Source organism: Petromyzon marinus, chromosome 3 (assembly GCF_048934315.1).
Source record: "Petromyzon marinus isolate PM22_M1 ecotype Great Lakes invasive population chromosome 3, UKy_Petmar_22M1.pri1.0, whole genome shotgun sequence".
In the NCBI taxonomy this organism is placed as follows: Eukaryota; Metazoa; Chordata; class Hyperoartia; order Petromyzontiformes; family Petromyzontidae; genus Petromyzon; species Petromyzon marinus.
This window is the reverse complement of record NC_133669.1, coordinates 3,052,065-3,071,154: the sequence shown is the minus strand read 5'-3', so window position 1 is coordinate 3,071,154 and position 19,090 is coordinate 3,052,065. Positions and strand designations below refer to the sequence as shown.

Genomic DNA, 19,090 nt, shown 5'->3' with positions numbered 1-19,090 from the left:
TTGCGCACTAATACACTCATGCCTCGTTAGAATTGAGGAGTTCTGCTGCTGCTGCCTCAACTAATGCCATCACAGGGTGTATAGCTTTACCGAGTCAACGCTAGTCACGATTATTCAAGTTTATTTTGTTCAAGCAGATGACAACTCAGAGACACAGGGGAAGTCTCACTTGCAAGAGACCTGGGTGACTAAATCACAAAACAAAGTACAACAAAATTCAGCGAATGTAAATCGGAGCAAAATTTACCAAATAGAAATCGGAGCAAAAACAACTTGAGAAAATTGAAAATAGTGCACACACAGAAATTAAACTAAATTTTCCTAGAATGAAAGTTGTTTTGGGATAAATTACTTTTTAAGAAAGTTCGTAGTAAAATTACATAAAAGTTCTCAATCCTCGAGGTCACTCCCTCGCTTCACTCTTCTACAATAACTGGGTTGTGGTCTAAACCGATATCTGCAACCTTGGGTACAATGTAATCAATTTGTTTAAAATCGTATGATTTTTTACTTCATTTTATACATTGTAATATGCTTTATATTTGATGCAGTAAAAGTATGGGTCAAGATTACTGCCTAAGCCTGATTTTTCATAGTGTAGTATCACCTTAGTTTAACACGTAGGCTTTCTCAAACACAACTGTCGGCAGTGGCAGAACATGCTTGTCAACAAGGACACTCAATTGATTTTGACAATGTTGCAGTGGTGTGTAAAACTAATTATTACTGGCAAAGACTAATTAGAGAATCCATTGAAATTGAGAGGAACAAGAATAACTTTAATCGCTCTGACAGCTACCGGCTTAGTGCGGCCTGGAAGCGTATTATTAAATAATACACATTACATTTTGATTTAAAGAATTACTAATCTACAACTCATTACTAATCATAACCAATGACTGATTACTAATCGATTATATAATTACATTACCCCCCCCTCCGCCTCTAATCACTGCACCTGATGAGTTAAGTGATGACGTCACCCTGCTGCTCTATATAAAACCGGGAGCAAGCGAGGGCTTTACCATTCTGGCGAATTGCCCGATGATGCTGGAAGTATTTACCAGCGAAACGTCGTACTCAAACTGTAAATGTGGATTAACTCTTCAACACACCGGTGGGCTGAAGTAGTGAATTATTTGTCTTTTGTCAACGTGACACTTTTTTTTTGCTGATTGGCCGTGTTGGGTGGTGGAGGGTTACGACACATTTATAAATAAACGCGATCTAACCCAAAAACCTTTATTATGAATAGTATCACCTTAGTCGGTAGAATTGTATTTTTTTGGGTGATACATTCATTGAAATGGTGTATTCAAGCGCATGTAAATGTTACAACGGAAATGAAGTTTACATTACAATATAGTTTGGGAAAAAACGTGCTATATTTTGCACTTCAGCTCTTTCATAACTTTCAAAAGCCTCTAGTAGCATTTCAAAATGAATGTATCACAATATTACACACACTGAACATTGCAGAGACGTGCCCCATATCCAAACGCCGTGCAGCTTGACTAATGTGTTGACATTGGTCAGGTTTTTTTGGTTTATTTTTCGAATGTATCTTCGGTATCCTCTCCGGCTAACTCCGAATTCGGCCTTTGAGATGTTTTACCGTAGAAGCCTAATGTTTGATACCAAATATTATCTTTGTAGCTCTTATATAAGTACAAGTTAACTCGTCCTCCCCACCTCGTAATGAGCAGACCAAAATAGCCACCATTTTGAGGATGGATTTTTCTGCCCCACAAAGTACGTCTTGTGTGTTTTGACAAAGTTTTGCTTCATGAGCCATCAACGTCGGTTACGAATGACGGCCGCTAAGAGTCCTGAGAGGCAGATGGGAATCGTAAGTCGAATGTTTACAATTTTCAATGAAAAAGCTGAAGTGAAATGAAACACGTTTTCATAAATAATACGTAAACGCCCTTTATGCATACTTGACTTTATAATAGCGAGTTTGCTATCAATAATCTCGTAATAATAATGGAAATTACCTTCATAGACACACTAAAATCGTTACAAAACTTTAATGGCCATGTTGAAGAGGCTACAATTGCAGAAGTTTCGTGTTACCCAACGCACAATGTCATTGGCGTTGGCCAAACATCCCAATGGAGCCATACACCCTCTTGAAACGGTCTCTTCAGACTTTGTGCGGTTTCCCTGGGCAAATACGTTCTTGTTATTTATCATTAATGTCATTACATGCACACTTCCAGAATCTTGGGAGATTCTAAGAGGTGTTTACAGAGAGTCCTGGATGTCCTGGTTCTGTAGCTCCTCGTGCAGATAGTCGACGTAGTGATTGATCTCGGTGACCCTGGCGCGATTACGTTTCACCTCTTCGTCTTGAACCTTCAAGTGAACGATTTGGTTAATACCATGTACGTGTGCATAATGTACAAAGCCGCGCACGCACAAAACAACAAACACGTTCACATAAAGTGGGTGGCTACCCAAATGCATTTGTGGAACTGGACACTAAACACATTTTTTGTTGTATTTTACCAGCTAAGGCTCACTGAGCTATATAATAGCTCTTTTTCCGAAGCGACCTAGCCACAAATGATAACGCAACAAAGTGGCTTATCGTGTGGAAGTCTATCGCAGCCAAATACTCTCAATCGGAGGGCCCGGAGAAAAGTCCACGCGACCACGGTGAGAACATGCAAACTCCAAATATATAGCAGGGGTCGGAGCCACAACCTCCTGTATATCAGGCGAGGTAGTTAACATCTCGCCACCGTGCCACTATGGAGAACGTTCTGCCGTTGATGCACACTGAAGTAGAATCCCGTTCTGGGTTTTCCTTGTTCGCAACAAATGCTACTGGAATGCACTCATCTGGAATGCCAAATGGTGGACAAATTCAACTGTATTTCATGTTGGCAAATAAACCTCTTCTGTGTATTCCCAACAATTGCTCAGGCAGCACGGAATTGTTTTGGACACTTAAATAGTAATGAACAGCCTTTGCTACTCAGACTGCTAGAATATGGCCTCACCGCTCCATATCAGCCATACTTCACCACTCTTGTCAATGATGGTGAATGGAGGGGAGGGGAGGTGTGGACGACCCAGGACTGGTTCAGAAATCACTTGCCACCGACATTCACCGTGGCTGGGAATTCAACTCAGGTGGTTGGGTGTCGAACCGCATTTACTTGGGTAATTTTCATCATATAGGATCCTGAAAGTGAGGAAACCCGGGAGGGAGCCTGTGGTTTACCGCATTTGACCCAAGCGCAAGCTAGGGAAAAAAATTACTAAATATTATTTGCAGTGGGTGTAGCGCCACCTGCCGTACAAATCACGCAATTTATATAAATGACCACTGCCTACATTCTTTGGGTCTTTCGGTAACGTCACGTAGACAGAAATATAAAATAATACAAATAAATAAAAATGAAAATAAAGTGACTAAAAAATAATAAAATCACGACGTTTCGATCGCAACACATGCAATCGTAATTTTTTTCTCCTGATGACGATTGCTTGAAAGTCGTGATATTTTTATTTATTTTTTATTCACTTTATTTTTTATTTTATTGTTATTATTTTTTCTATCTACGTGACTTTACCGAAAGACCCAAATAAAATGAATGCCTGCAGTCACGAAAGCTTTAAGTCAACATTTAACCACTGCCTATCTGCAGTATTTAGCATAAGGCCACGGTGATGTGGCACACCGAAACTCTCTCACTGGACAACTCGCCCAGATCCTCCAACTCCTGCTGATTGGCGAGTGCGAGAGCCAGGCGAGTGTCGAGTGCCAGGTGAAGTGTGTGCTGCCCTGACAGGTTAGGGGTCGTCCATAAATGACGTCACGCGATTTTGGACGATTTTTGACCCCCCCACTTCGTCACACGACGTCACAAAAAGTCAGACCCCCCCTCAAATATGACGTCACAAAGCTCTGCTCCCCCCCCCCCCAAAAGATATATAAACATGCTTCAAATCGCTTTAAACTATTGTCATTGTAGTGCGCATTTAACGTGGCGCTGCACGCTGATGTAGGAGAAAAATGTATTAAAAAGTCTATTTAATTCAGTAGAACGTGTTGTGTATATTCATTTAAAGTTGCGCCTTTTGATGTGACGTCACATTTTTCAAACCACCCCCCCGCCTCGTCACACATCGTCACAAATGTCTGACCCCCCCCCCCCCCCCCTAGGTGCGGACGTCATTTACGGACGGCCCCTTAAGGTGTTCGCAAATATGTCCAAAAAATGCTCTCACCCTTTGGACAAAGGTGGCCATCCAGGTGTTTGCTCGAGAAATGATGTCATCTTCCTTGTTGTCAATCTTCAGTAGGTGAATATCGTGTGAAGCACTAGCCGCATTGACGAGTGAGTCCTTGTCTGTGAATATCTAAAGAAACCCCCACCGAATAGAGTTCATCGTTAATGTACCTGCAGAACAACGAAACTGACCCGGTGTTTTGATCGGACACTATAAACCACTGCAGCGACGCTCCGTACTGCATACGTGCTTCATGTACATCTGACCAACTTACAAAATCCCTTCAACACATTGAAGGGGTTGTTGTTGTTGGCACTGGGGTACAAACACATCACAGCAAAACTCTCCACCGCTCTGGGTGGCACGCGTAACAGCTCTCAACCTGAAGTGTGCAGATTAAGGCTGGCGATGATAGATAACGATAGGCTAATGTTGTGGGCAATGGCTTCTATTTTAATGGAGAGGGTTATACTCTGTTCTTTCATCCAAGATCCATTGTACAGAAAATGTATATTCAAACATTCCTTTGTGTAATTATCGATGTAGTGTTATTATTATTCATCTTTTGACACCCACAGGTGGATACGCACATCTCCTTTATGAATGGAACTTTACAGAGGCCACAGTGGTGCGATTGTGGCCATGCAACCCAGACTATGGCCCACTCAGTAAACCACTGTGAGTCTGCGCTCTTTCAACGGAGGAGGAGCAGCAAAACTACACGAATTTTTTCTCCTGGAGCCCTCTCATTATGGCCAGCAGACCTCGACATTGGTATTCAGCTCCTGAACATATTGCCATACATAATAGAATAAATCTTCCTATAATTACATAAACACCATTTAGGAAAGTGACAGTTTCATATATTTTTAAAATTATAATAAAGTTTTAAGTTGATATATAAGTATAGTACGAAAAATATTCGACGATGTTTATACCACTTTAGAGTGCAATTTAATGTCCATGTATCATCATACGAAGAATTATCAGAAATGTTGGTTTGATATAAGCAGCAAATAGCTGGAGGTGAACATGAAAAAAAAAACAACAAACCAGTCTCAGATCTTCAGATAATTCTTCTTTTAGTTCATTTTTGACAATCTTGTCAAATGTAGACATCAACACCTCTAAAAGTTTCTCATGGTAGTTGTTCTCCAGTTCACGGCACTGGGACAACGTAGGAAGAAGCTCAGGAAACGTGGGCAGAGCAAATAAAACATTTGAAAACACCAGTTTAAAACGTTCATAATCACTATTTTTGTGTTTAGATTGTCGTCCTTCCCCCGCACCTCTGATTAGTACGGTTGACTACGTACAGTGCGAAAGGAGTTCCACATACATACGTTTAGAGCACATTTAGCAAATACTACATATTCTAAAATCACCCACAAATTATTCAATTGAGAGTATACACAACAACCATTGCCCCATCTAAGAAGACTAATGTCCCAGGTCACTGTTGCAAACGATACTCATCCTGGCCTCTTGAGTTTTCATCTGGTTAAACAAACTAAAAACTTAAACATGTTGAAGATTGTTCATGCAAAGTAATACGACTTGTCTCAACCACCTATCAGGCACCACTGATCCAGCTGGCTATCTCTGCTCTGTAACTTCACGGAGTGGAGGAATTTATTGCAGTTGTTTTTAACTCCCGTTTTTGTTCCGGGAATGTTCCATTGGGTCGAAGTGTTGACGTCCCTATGCCCATAGCTACAGTATTATCAATATTTTCAAGAAGCATAAATTCACAAAGAGTGGTAAATACACATTAGGCACTGTTCCACACTCCTGTACTGTAATCCAGTGCTTTGAAGGCAAGTATTGATGGACCACACAGCTTTGGCAGGCTCCAAAAGCTGTTGGGCTGTGAGGTGTCCAGACTATAACAGTACAGCAAGTGGGTTTTTGACCCTGGTTAACCCCCACTTTAAAACACCGATTAACAAGAATGTGGACAAATCTCCGAATCAGGACCCTCCTGAAAAAAAGTCTTAGAACTCAGTGAGGCTTTTCTGGATAATGTATACGTTATTATAAGATTTTTTTTCCAAGAGTACATTTGTTGTCACCACATGCGACGGCACACACGTGGCACGGTACATAACGCCCCAGGGATGTGATCCTACAGCAGAACCAAACCAATTAATCGTTCGGTTGGTCGCAGATGTTTTACCCTGTTACCATGATGCATCTCTTATTGACTAAATAAATATTTTACAAGCCTTCATTATTCCACTATCGGACGAAGGCTCCTCCAAAGTCATGTCAGTCATGTTTCTATGAAATTAACATGTTTCGCAGGTTTACCAAGTAATATCATAAATAAGTCGTGTAATTTAGGAGCAATGCAAACAATGCCAAAGGATATAATCCTTGCACGTTTTCAATAAACGCGGCAACCATGTCAGTGAGGTTCCTTTCAAAGTCCTTCACCACATCCTGTTGGTGAAAGCAGAGTCAAAGCAATCCAAGGACACAAGCGGTCACAGCTCTGAACCACCGCGGAACAGGGCACGGCACGTACGGTAACCGCCTTTGATGGGAAATTCAGAACGGTCATAAATGTGACTCCTGTAGTCACCAAAGCCAGACCACGGATCGCGTGATCCAATGGTGCCCACACTGTCAATACGTGGGAAATGTCACCGACATCCACAAGCCTCCACGGAGGCCAAACTCACATTTGTGTGAACAGATCAACAGGGTGTTGCGAAAGATAAATTATATTGGGAGGTTACAGCAGCAGTATACATACAATTGCAGTGTGTAACACGGCTTGCCGAACCCCAATTTATATGATAATTTACAGCCCTTTGTAAATCCACTTCTTGACCATTCTTCATTGTCCGATGAGCACGGTTAGCTACGTACGGTGCGAAAGAAGTTCAACGTACATAAAAGGCCTTGCGACTCGTTGTTAGCTGTGGCCAGACTTCAAACTCGGGTCACCAAGTTTACAGTGCAGTGCATGAATCACTGCACCGCTGCTCTACCCCGCTATATCGCTGAAGCGGTACACATTTAACATTGGCACACGCCTCGAGATTCATGGGAATGGGCACCACTCTCCCTTTTCACGATTTAGAGTAATGCTTTCTGAAAGGGCAGATTAGTGCAGTATTTTCCATGTTAAAGCGCAAGCAATTTTATTTCTGAGAATTTGGCTTTGAAGTGTTTCGGTTCTGACTCACTTGGTGTTTGAGGCCAGAACGTGTCAATAATTATATGACACTGGAGGCATCTTTTCACATCGCTCACCTCCAGCTGGTCGAGCAGTTGGATCTCTAGTTTCATCAACGCATCCCACATATTATTTATTTTCTGGCTGTGCTCCAAAATCTTAGCATCCAGAAGAGCAGCATCGGTGATCTGCTGTACTTCTTCGAGAAGCTTTAAAACACAAACACGTTCACCGCACTTTAATATAGCAATATATATGTTTTTAATTGGCACCAAGAGCCACAATGTTCATCTCCACCTCCTCCATGCCTTCCTTCCCATAGCTGCCTCAAGCTTTCCCATTATGCCCTAGACTTCCCCCCACACCCCATCTGTGTATCCATGTCCGGCTTAATTTAGTCATTTGGCTACTTCTGCCCACATTATATCTTTTCCATGTTGAAACCACTGCTCATCCCTTTCGCTATTCGTATTGTACTTCCATTTTACACAAATGCATCCACTCTTTGTCCCCCCCCCAATCTCTCCCAGTTGCTTTCCAATCTCTCCCCTGTAAATGTAAATTTCATATATCTCCCCTGTATTGTAAATTATCCGAACATATCTAAATCCGAAACTCCTTCCTCGTCCACACATGTGTATAGCGGCAAGTGCTATATATCAAATAAATTATATTATTATAAACGTATCGCATTTTAAATAGGCTCATGTTATATATTCATCACGAAACTGAACCTTTTCCCCACAATACATTTAAATGCAACCTCAACATCACTCAAGGGCAAATTAGAAGTCATTTCCGTAAGCCTTTAACAAGCATAGCTTTTAATGTCGGTTGTCAATTACCTGTGCGTTTTCTTTTTCAAAGTCGCTGATGATGGCCGAAGCCGCCTGCCGGTTGTCGCTCTTCACTTCGTTTACAGACCTGGTGAAATCATCGACTTCTTCCTCCCTCTTCTTGTACTGCTGCAGTCCATATTCAAAAATCTTCCGGCAAATGTCAACAAACTTCTGTCGATAAGTAACTGTGATCAAGGAAAATGACAAGTGCAAAGCAACGCTTTTGTTTTTCTCCTTTAACACGTTAACGGTTGTAACATTACGGGGTTACACCATTACCCTATTATCCGTTGCTGCTGTCATCCGAAGGGTTCAGTTGATCTGTGCTTCATCCTGCTAAGTGAAGAATGGCAATACTCTTTGGTTCTTTCGTGACTTTACCGAAAGAACCAAAGAGTATGGATTCCTGCAGTCACGAAAGCTTCAAATCATGATTGAAGATTGGCAATGTTTCTCTAAGTTGTGAATTTGTGAGTACAACTTACCCTACTGTTTTCATTGTAACGCTCTCTGAAGCAGAGGTCAAAAGGTCATTACAACCAACAACACCTCGACGATGCTGCCTTCCATATGGCAGGTCCCACAGCTATTGGACTACCTTCTAAAAAAACTGCAATTCCTACTCATGTCCCTTCATCTGCCTTTCGAGCTTCCCTTTGATCGCATGCTTCCGTCTGCCACTCCAAAGCTGGCCTATGTCAGTGGCCTGCCCCCATCCATCGTTCAGACATCCCCCACCCATTGTGATCTCATCTTCCTGGTGAGATCAGCGATGCTTTCTCGCCACATTGTATACCAAACTTCCAAGTTGCTTACACGATCCTGTAAAGGAATTCCAAGCACCCCCTGGATATAATCCTCCACATATGATACCCAAAACCAAAAGTATATTTCAAGTCCCTCTGAATGTATGTGCAATTATATAACGTAGATGACGTCCATTTTATTTACCCACTATGTGTGTGCCCATTTCTGTTTGTGATACAAAAAATGTGTACAGTATATATAATATACACACAAATGCAGGATAATTATTGTACCATACAATCAAAAGGATATTCATCAGCAAAACCTGACATTTCAGGCAATGATTGAAGTATTGCACCATCTGTATCTTCAGAAAACATGTTGTCAAAGACAGCCTTGTCATCCAGAGTGTCCACAAATGCAGCCTGCAAGAGACATTGAACATTGCTATTCCAGGAGATTCATCAACTCACGAGAACATTAACACTGGGATTGTTCCAATAATTAATTTGAATTCCATCAATTTTTTTCTCTCATAATTTATCACCTACACGTGCTCTCGTCAAAGTTATTAAACTGGAAGTGTTGGTTTCCCATGGAGAAGTAAATCAAATCTTTCTCGGAATTCGCACTTTTGGAATGTGGAGATAGGTCTATCGATGCCAACCAGTCACCGGGCCTGACCGCCTCTCTTTTGTACCCCAGAGTCTCTATCTTGAACATTTTGGTGCTCATGTGGAACTTCAATCTCACTCAGAATCCCCTAAAGGACTTTGGGGTCAAGAATAACTCAGGTGTAAAATTTCAAATTATCCTGTTCAAGGACATATTCTCTCAGGCCCTCCAGATATAGAAGCCTCTCAATGCCATCCAGTTGTCCTAGACGGAGCTGGCTTTCATTTTGGCAGGGGTGGAGGAGTGGTTCTGTGAGGACCACTGGTTATAGATCTTACTATTGTCACTGCCTCTGTTCCCCTTGCCCCTGGGGCTGGGCTAAGAGACCCACTGCACTACTGAGATCTCAACAAGACTGACCCATCTTCTGGGTTCTTTCGGTAAAGTCACGTAGAATGGGAATGAAATAATAAAAATAATAACAGAATAAAATTCTCACGACGTTTCGGCCACAACACAAGTAGTCTTCCTCAGGTGAAGAAACAGGACTGTCCGGAAGACAGCGCTTGAGTGAACACTGCCAAGCATGGACAGCGTCTTTTAAGCTGTGTGGGAGGAACATAGCGCCTTGACAAAGGAGTTAACATATAACATATAACATGTTAACAAAGGAGTTAACATATTATATGTTAACTCCTTTGTCAAGGCGCTCTGTTCCTCCCACACAGCTTAAAAGACGCTGTCCATGCTTGGCAGTGTTCACCCAAGCGCTGTCTTCCGGACAGTCCTGTTTCTTCACCTGAGGAAGGCTACTTGTGTTGTGGCCGAAACGTCGTGAGAATTTTATTCTGTTATTATTATTTTATTATTTCATTCCCATTCTACGTGACTTTACCGAAAGAACCCAGAAGATGAATCCCTGCAGTCACGAAAGCTTTAAATCGAAAAAGGCTGACCCAGTTCCGACCAGTGGAGAGATTTCGCGGTTCTGAACTGTGCCATCCTCTGCAGATCATGGCGGGCATTCTAGAGGCCCTGAATTGGAGGAGATCTGGATTCCATGCACACACCTGTTCAGTGTTCGTGAGACTTATGTGCATAGCTAACACAACACTGTATTTTAGGGGCTGAATATAGATAGATAATTAATTTAAAATTGGTACGTTTTATGTGATCTGACTTAAAGTGTATCTGAGCGAGAGTTCTATTATGGGATTGGAAAGGAGGGCAGTGACACTGTGAGAAATGGCAATCGTATCGTCCAAAAATAGATGGCACCAAAGTGCTCCATCAATGCGGTGGTGGTGCATGTTCATTTTATCTGAGTTTGGTAAAAGCTTGCCAATGTTTCCATCACCAACATCGGGGCAAACCGTCAATGCAATGGGTTTTTTACTGTTTCATCAGTCCCATATCGTTATAGACATAAATACCTTGTGCAATGCTAGCATTTTTTCCTTTTGCAAATGCTCTTCTTTCTTCTGCAACGCAATGTTCTCATTATGCTTGAGCTCCTCAATTAAATAGTGATACTTTTGAAATGCTTGCTCTTTCTAGGAGACAAATAAAATGTTTTGTGTTAAAGCAGACTAGTAAATGTTTAAATGCCACTTCTACAAAAAGCACATAACACAATTGGCAATGCTTTGCTCTTCACCAAATATCTGACAGAAATACACATTTCAATTTTATTTTTACGTAGGCAGTGATTCATTGCAATCACCCATTCGATAATTGCACGCTTTATTTAACAGTTGCATTTATAGTTTAATTTTCTGCAAGTGCTATGTTCTTTTTTTAGTAATGTATGGACATACACATTATCTTATCTTCAAGGAATTTATCGAGCGACTGAACCAAGGCGCTTCGCAATGAATTAACAACGGTACATTTGAGTGTGATGGTGGAGGTGAATGAAATAGATTAGAGGAAGCAATGGGAGCAAATCTGTGATGATGCGTGAATTCGGTGAAAGCAAATTGATGACCACAAATTATGATGAATGGATTGCATGAATAAAGGAACGATAATAATGGAAAAAGTTTTTACAAATATTTTCTGCAAGTACATCACTTTAAACACGTACCGTATTGTCATCCAGACGTCTGAAATCCAAGTAGACCAGGTTTGGTAAATATGCAGCAATGTAAAACTTGTATTGCTCATCCTCACACAAAGGGTTTCCTCTCAGATTGAGAGAACTAAGTCTCGGAAATGTTCTCAAGTAAACCATCTGCAACAACAAATACATAACAAAAATGACTTGAAGCAGCAGAAGTGTGTGGTATGAATGAACTAACTTCTTTACACGAAATGTAATGTGAACACAACCATTGTTTGAAGGCTTACATTTGGTAACTGATCCAGAGAGTTGTCTCCAGCAGAGAGGATTTGCAAATTCTTTAATGAGTCCATATTTTCTAGTCGTGAAATTCGGTTGTTGCAGATACTCAAATCTTCGAGTTTTGTCAATGTATCCAGACCTTTGATAACTTCAATGTTATTAAATGACAAATCTACAACACACACACACAATCCCTTTTCCTTATTAACTACATCGCCGGAAGTTTACATTCTCACACTGAGAAACAACCTTATTGGATAAAAAGTGCTCTGTGGAAGTGACGGACAACACCTTAAAATTAAAAATGCTGTACAGGTGCACCAAATAAAATTCGCAAAATACTTTGTATTCAACACTACACACAGATAGAATGCTTACCGAGCCATTGGAGATTGATAAGTGACTCGAGTCCTTCAATATTCTCAATTAAATTGTTATCCAGTTGCAGTTTTGTAATGTTGTTACACTGCCAAAGGTTATCAATTCTAAGAATGTCTGGAAAATGTGACGGAACACAAATCATTACGACGCGGTATGAACAATGAGACGTGTTTGCACAAGTTAAATTAAGCACATTTTACTTCTTCTTGGTTCTTTCGGTAAAGTCACGTAGAAGGGAAATAATAAAATAATAATAAAATAAAACAATAAAATAAAATTCTCACGACGTTTTCGGCCACAACACAAGTAGCCTTCCTCAGGTGAAGAAACAGAACTGTCGGAAAGACAGCGCTTCAATGAGCACTGTCTTTCCGACAGTTTTGTTTCTTCACCTGAGGAAGGCTACTTGTGTTGTGGCCGAAACGTCGTGAGAATTTTATTTTATTGTTTTATTTTTATTATTTCCCTTCTACGTGACTTTACCGAAAGAACCAAGAAGATGAATCCCTGCAGTCACCAAAGCTTTAAATCGAAATTTCACATTTTACTTGTTTTTTCAGGCATTTGTTATTCATTCATTAATCACAACCTACGACTAAATCATCCAGTCTCATAAATATATCTAAAGCTAAGCAGAGCTGCGTTTGGATTGTGGTTGGATGGGTGAACACCATGCATAACAGGTGATAAAGACTACTGTGGGGCAACGTGATGAGCAGCAGAGGGAAGTGTACCAAAAATAATTGTACTGTACTATGCTGCCATGAATAAGCTCTCGAAATTGACCAACCTGCACTGACCAGCATAGTGAAGTATGGTCAAATACACCTCCACACACGAATGGTTCAATGTTCTCCAATACAGTACAATATTTGGGCAGGTAGAACACAATATAATTTGAATGTTTGTACGGTGTAAATGCGACTGCAACTTTAGGCACCATACAAAACAAAATGTTTATTATTCAGATCAAGGAGAATCAAAATCTCTATTTGGACTCGAGGAATCTGATAAGCTATGAAGCTCTTTTTTCACAGATGGCACACATTTACATGATACACACAGTATACTGTGTATATATCATTAATTTAAGAGATGAGACAGGCAGTCATAGGCAGAGGAAATGAGTGAAGGTGACTGAATTGGCTCAGGACATTAACAAGGACATTAACAAGGACAGGCATTCGATGGGACATATGGCCCGGTAGGTAGGCAAGTTCCAATCTTAAGGGGCATCAAAACAGCAGCAGTGACTTCCCACTGAGTGACGGTTGACTTGGGGCTTTATAGACAAGAAGGCCCTTGGTTGCCGAAGTACGTGAGCGGAAGCAGGGGTGAGATTCGAGTCGCCAGGTAGGCAGTGAGCATACATCTTGGAGAAAATCGTTTCGAAACATAGTACGCGTACAGCATATCTGGAGGTGGCGTGGAGGGAGGCCTCCATTTAGCAGTGGATACATGGCCGATGACAATGATTAAGATGACGTGTGTTTAAGTTTGTATTTTTTGCCTATTAAATAAAAGTACAATGTCTTGCAATGGATCCATCAGCAAAGGTCAAAACATTCAAGTAAGTATAATATATCAAACATGGCACGCAACCTAAATCAGCAATAGACGGCGAAGACGTCCTCACTTTTAAAGTCAAGTCTCAGGTGCGTTATCTCCTTGAAGTCAACGTCTTGCAGGTGAGAAATCTTTCCAGCCTGTCGCTTGGGGTCTTGTTCTTCCACGGCCTGTATCAACATCTCCTCGTCAATAACATTCGGCTCCCTCGAATCGTACAATTGATTCATTTTCTTACCTGAAAGGAAAAGAAACACACATTTTCATTTTGTCAACAACACGTCTTAGCTTATTCCAAATAAACATGGAAACTTAGACCAACGTTGGTCTAATAGAATCAGAATATTTATTTATACTGGAGGAATCTGATGAGCTATAAAGCTCTTTTTCACAGACGGTCATTAGGGGCAGGTCAGAACGTTACAACAAACAATACAAAAAACACTATAGCAGTGCAAAGTATAGGAAAGGTAAACAAATCACTTAAAATATACTAATAAAAATAAACTATATTTTGTTATGTTACCGGGTAAAGCCCACTGAGCTCTTCACTTATTTTATGGACGCGACCTGGCCACAAACGATAGCTCGACAAAGTGGCTCATCATGTGGAAATGCATAGCAGCCAAAGTGTCCAACAGTTCCAGCCACGTGCCAACGTCGGCCAACGTTGTTGGGCGAGCCTCACGTGTACACGGGGGGCAGTGGCACAGCGCCACGAACCCTAGCCACCCGAGTTTGATTCCCGCTCACGGCCAACACCAGTGGCGATTCATGATCCGAACCGGTTCCTGGGTCTCCCCGAAGAGGTCGACTCAGCCTCAAATGGGCACCTGGTGCGATGCGTATGAAAGCATCAGCACTGGGGGGGGGGGGGGGGGGGAAGGGGAGAGACAAAGGCGTGTGTGGCCGGGCATGGTGGTGGTGCCGAACCGCACCCATCGCTGTCAACCCCCTATCAGTGCCCTCCCTTATTACAGACAAATTCAGGCCTTATTGGTCACCCCGTGCCCTTGTAAATCTCAACGTTCATCCTACCATGTCCCATCACAAGGGAGAAACACAGATAGACACAAATATTTTGCCCATATTGAAACGGCTGTACTCCGTATGGACCTGAAAACTCAATTTCCCAATACAAAATACGGGGTAAACCGTATGGGTTGACAGGGTACATGTTTACAGGGTACGTGTTGACAGGTACGTTTTGACAGGGTACGGGTTGACAGGGTACATGTTTACAGGGTACGCGTTGACAGGGTACATGTTGACAGGGTACGTGTTGACAGGGTACGTGTTGACAGGGTACGCGTTGACAGGGTACGTGTTGACAGGGTACGTGTTGACAGGGTACGCGTTGACAGGGTACGTGTTGACAGGGTACGCGTTGACAGGGTACGCGTTGACAGGGTACGGGTTGACAGGGTACGCGTTGACAGGGTACGCGTTGACAGGGTACGCGTTGACAGGGTACGGGTTGAAGGGTACGCGTTGACAGGGTACGGGTTGACAGGGTACGTGTTGACAGGGTACGCGTTGACAGGGTACGGGTTGACAGGGTACATGTTGACAGGGTACGGGTTGAAGGGTACGCGTTGACAGGGTACGCGTTGACAGGGTACGCGTTGACAGGGTACGCGTTGACAGGGTACGGGTTGACAGGGTACGCGTTGACAGGGTACGCGTTGACAGGGTACGCGTTGACAGGGTACGGGTTGACAGGGTACGTGTTGACAGGGTACGGGTTGACAGGGTACGCGTTGACAGGGTACGGGTTGACAGGGTACGCGTTGACAGGGTACGTGTTGACAGGGTACATGTTGACAGGGTACGGGTTGACAGGGTACATGTTGACAGGGTACGGGTTGACAGGGTACGTGTTGACAGGGTACGTGTTTGACAGGGTACGCGTTGACAGGGTACGCGTTGACAGGGTACGTGTTTGACAGGGTACGCGTTGACAGGGTACGCGTTGACAGGGTACGTGTTGACAGGGTACGGGTTGACAGGGTACGGGTTGACAGGGTACGTGTTGACAGGGTACGGGTTGACAGGGTACGTGTTGACAGGGTACGGGTTGACAGGGTACGTGTTGACAGGGTACGGGTTGACAGGGTACGTGTTGACAGGGTACGTGTTGACAGGGTACGGGTTGACAGAGCACGTGGTGCTGGCCACCCACCAACCACCCTCACGTGCCACAGTGCCGGTACCTTCATTAGCACTGCTACTCGCCCCAACAGTCTGTCAAGGCTACTCGGGGTGAGGGGATCCATCTGCCAGGAGTCATCTCAAGTCGGTCGACCGCCCCCAAGGCAACCCGCCTCTGTTCCTTCCCTCTCCCTCGCGCATCTTCACGGTGCACCTAGCCTGGCACAGGCGCCGCCGTCGGCGACCGTCGCCACCACTGAACCACTTCGGCATTGTCGTCCGTGTGGAGTGCTACACACGGGTGGTGGTTTGGGGGACCGTTTCGTGTTAGCGAGGCACCTCTCTCGTCGTTTACCGCGAGGAGGAGGAGACGAAGAGGAAGAAGAGGAAGAAGAAGAAGCGAGGCCCGGGCCGCCCGGCGTCGCGCCTCCTCCTCCGTTACCCTCGGCGGCGTCGCCGTCGCTAAGAGACGGCGGAGGGGGCGGGCCCGTTGGGGGGGGCGGGCCCGTTGGGGTGGGCGGGCCCGTTGGGGGGGGCGGGCCCGTTGGGGTGGGCGGGCCCGTTGGGGGGGGCGGGCCCGTTGGGGGGGGCGGTTGTTTGTTAGCAACACACAAAGCTACTGAAGACGGCCGCTTTGTGTTGCTAGCAACACAAAGCGGCCGTCTTCAGACCGCTTTGTGTGTTGCTAGCGACACAAAGCGGCCGTCTTCAGTCGCTTTGTGTGTTGCTAGCAACACAAAGCGGCCGTCTTCAGTAGCTTTGTGTGTTGCTAGCGACACAAAGCGGCCGTCTTCAGTCGCTTTGTGTGTTGCTAGCAACACAAAGCGGCCGTCTTCAGTAGCTTTGTGTGTTGCTAACAAACAACCGCCCCCCCCAACGGGCCCGCCCCCCCCAACGGGCCCGCCCACCGCTTTGTGTGTTGCTCTCAACAAACAAAGCGGTCTCAAAACGGCCGCTTCGTGTTGCGATCGAAACGTCGTAGTTTTGTTATTTTTGTTATTTTCTTTGAACCTATCTACGTGACTTTACCGAAAGACTCAAGAATATGAATTCCTGCAGTCACGAAAGCTTTTAAGTCAACAACAACCAAACAACACGACTAGGAGACGTTCGTGGTGGAAAACACCGCGGTGTAAACAACAACAAGAACAACAACCAAATAACAGGGCGACGACTGTCCCAAGTGTAGTGGCTGCTTCACTGCCTCGCCACCACCACAACAACCGTGGTCGTGGTGGTGGTGGCCACGTGAGTGGTGGAAAACACCGCGGTGTAAACAACAACAAGAACAACAACCAAATAACAGGGCGACGACTGTCCAAGTGTAGTGGCTGCTTCACTGCCTCGCCACCACCACAACAACCGTGGTCGTTGTCGTGGTGGTGGTGGCCACGTGAGTGGTGGCGAAGTGCCTCGGAGCGACTGACTGAGATGACCGGCAAGATGCACCACAACAACAAACGAATCAATCCCCCTATAAACCCCGTATACCTTGTACAACGCATAACTTAACAAAATAACCCAGATCATAATTCTACATTTTACATCGGAGGTAACCGGTTGGTGCTGCAATAATTATCACTGGCTGAAGGCACAGGCGAGATATTTCTTGGTGAAGAGTAGGACAATATTCTTAGCTCTTTCGGTAAAGTCACAATATTTACGAACAATTGCACATCTGGAAAGTATGAATCGGATATCAGGCAGCAGTATTCTGCGCCCGTCATCGTGTCCAGCTTTAATATAAAATAATACATTTTCAACCATTATACTGTGTAGGAACCTCCTGGTTACACCACCAGCCCACAGGGGATTATTGTGTCCGTCCGTCGTGCATCCAAAAATGGGAGGGGTGGGGCTGGGTGGGGAGGGGCTGGTCACCCCGTGGTGCCCTTATAAAACTCAACGTTTAACCTACTCACGCGGGCTTGTGCCCGCCCTCACAGTCGGGCATATTTGCGGAATACACCACGTGGTGCCGCCGTTGACCCTGGCCATTGACCGAGCAACCCAACGTTCCTACCAGCTCCCTCCGCAGGAATGTGTTTTTGCAGTTATTCATTTTTCTTGTTGGCAAGAGGCCACCTAAGCCTGGCTGAGCGGTTCAGTTTTGGCATTCGCTGTCCAATCCGAAACACTTTGCCAGGCCGAAATGAATCCTCGGCCAAACATTAGAATCGCACGCACCCTTTGGCACATCCATTTACAGCCTGCTTCGATCGTTCCCCCCCCCCCCCCCGAGAAAACTATTTTGTCTTTTGTCAACGTGACACTTTTTTTTGCTGATTGGCCGTGTCGGGTGGTGGAGGGTTACGACACCTTTATAAATAACGCGATCTAACCCAATGACGTTTATTATGAACTAGCTTGACTACCCGGCTTCGCCCGGGACTTGGATTCACCACGCCCGCCGCCTTTGTCTCCCCAGTACCGATGTTCACACAGCAGTTACTCGTTTGATGCTGAGTCGACCTAGGGGAGGCCCAGGACCGGTAAAAATAATCGTCACCGGTGGTGGCCGTGAGCGGCAATCGAACTCGGGTCAGTAGGTTCGTAGCGCAGCGTGCTCACCGCTACACTACAATGCGTTACCCTTCTACATGCGCGGGTCACATGACAGATGTGACGTCACAGCTCACTTGCCGTGCAAAAAAAATGCATTATTGAGCTCCCCCCCCAAAAAAGTGTATTTTTATAATTTTTGCATGGTGTACAGTCTGGAAAGTACCCACATGGCAAATTTCAGGTTTGTTGTATGTCGGGAAGTATGCTAAACATTTTCAACAGACACACATTCACAACTTTGCCTTTTATATATATGGAGATAATATTGGTCGCGAAAGCCTACGTGTTAAACTGAGATTGCAGGACGTTGTTGAATCACCTTGCTGCTCTTTTGCTACCCTCCAATACGTGATTTGGCCAAGATAGCAATTGCCCCATTTGAATTGGGCCATATTAATGCAGGGTTTTTTCTGGGTTAGATCGCATAAATATGTCGGTAAACCTGCCACAACC

At 44.1% G+C, this 19,090-nt stretch overlaps 1 protein-coding gene across 5 annotated transcripts; it reads right to left on the bottom strand.

Moving 5' to 3' along the window:
* Nucleotides 1-104: 104 nt before the first annotated feature.
* DRC3 (dynein regulatory complex subunit 3) lies at nt 105-16,551 on the bottom strand. 5 transcript variants are annotated; one of them, XR_004404278.2, is made up of 14 exons: nt 16,428-16,550; nt 13,992-14,159; nt 12,353-12,469; nt 11,980-12,146; nt 11,717-11,863; nt 11,064-11,183; nt 9,328-9,440; nt 8,275-8,449; nt 7,507-7,638; nt 6,617-6,687; nt 5,299-5,422; nt 4,243-4,374; nt 1,262-2,358; nt 105-607 (listed from the first exon to the last, which is right to left on the bottom strand). XR_004404278.2 is itself a non-coding variant. In XM_076072558.1 (13 exons), the coding sequence occupies exons 2-13, from the start codon at nt 14,149-14,151 to the stop codon at nt 2,248-2,250; spliced, it is 1,569 nt and encodes a 522-aa protein (XP_075928673.1). In that variant the 5' UTR covers nt 14,152-14,159; nt 16,412-16,551; the 3' UTR covers nt 105-2,247. The 5 variants fall into 5 exon arrangements, 4 of the variants coding, with proteins under 4 accessions (XP_075928673.1, XP_032826424.1, XP_075928677.1 ...); XM_076072558.1 differs by having other exon boundaries at nt 105-2,358; nt 16,412-16,551; XM_032970533.2 differs by having other exon boundaries at nt 105-2,358.
* Nucleotides 16,552-19,090: the final 2,539 nt, after the last annotated feature.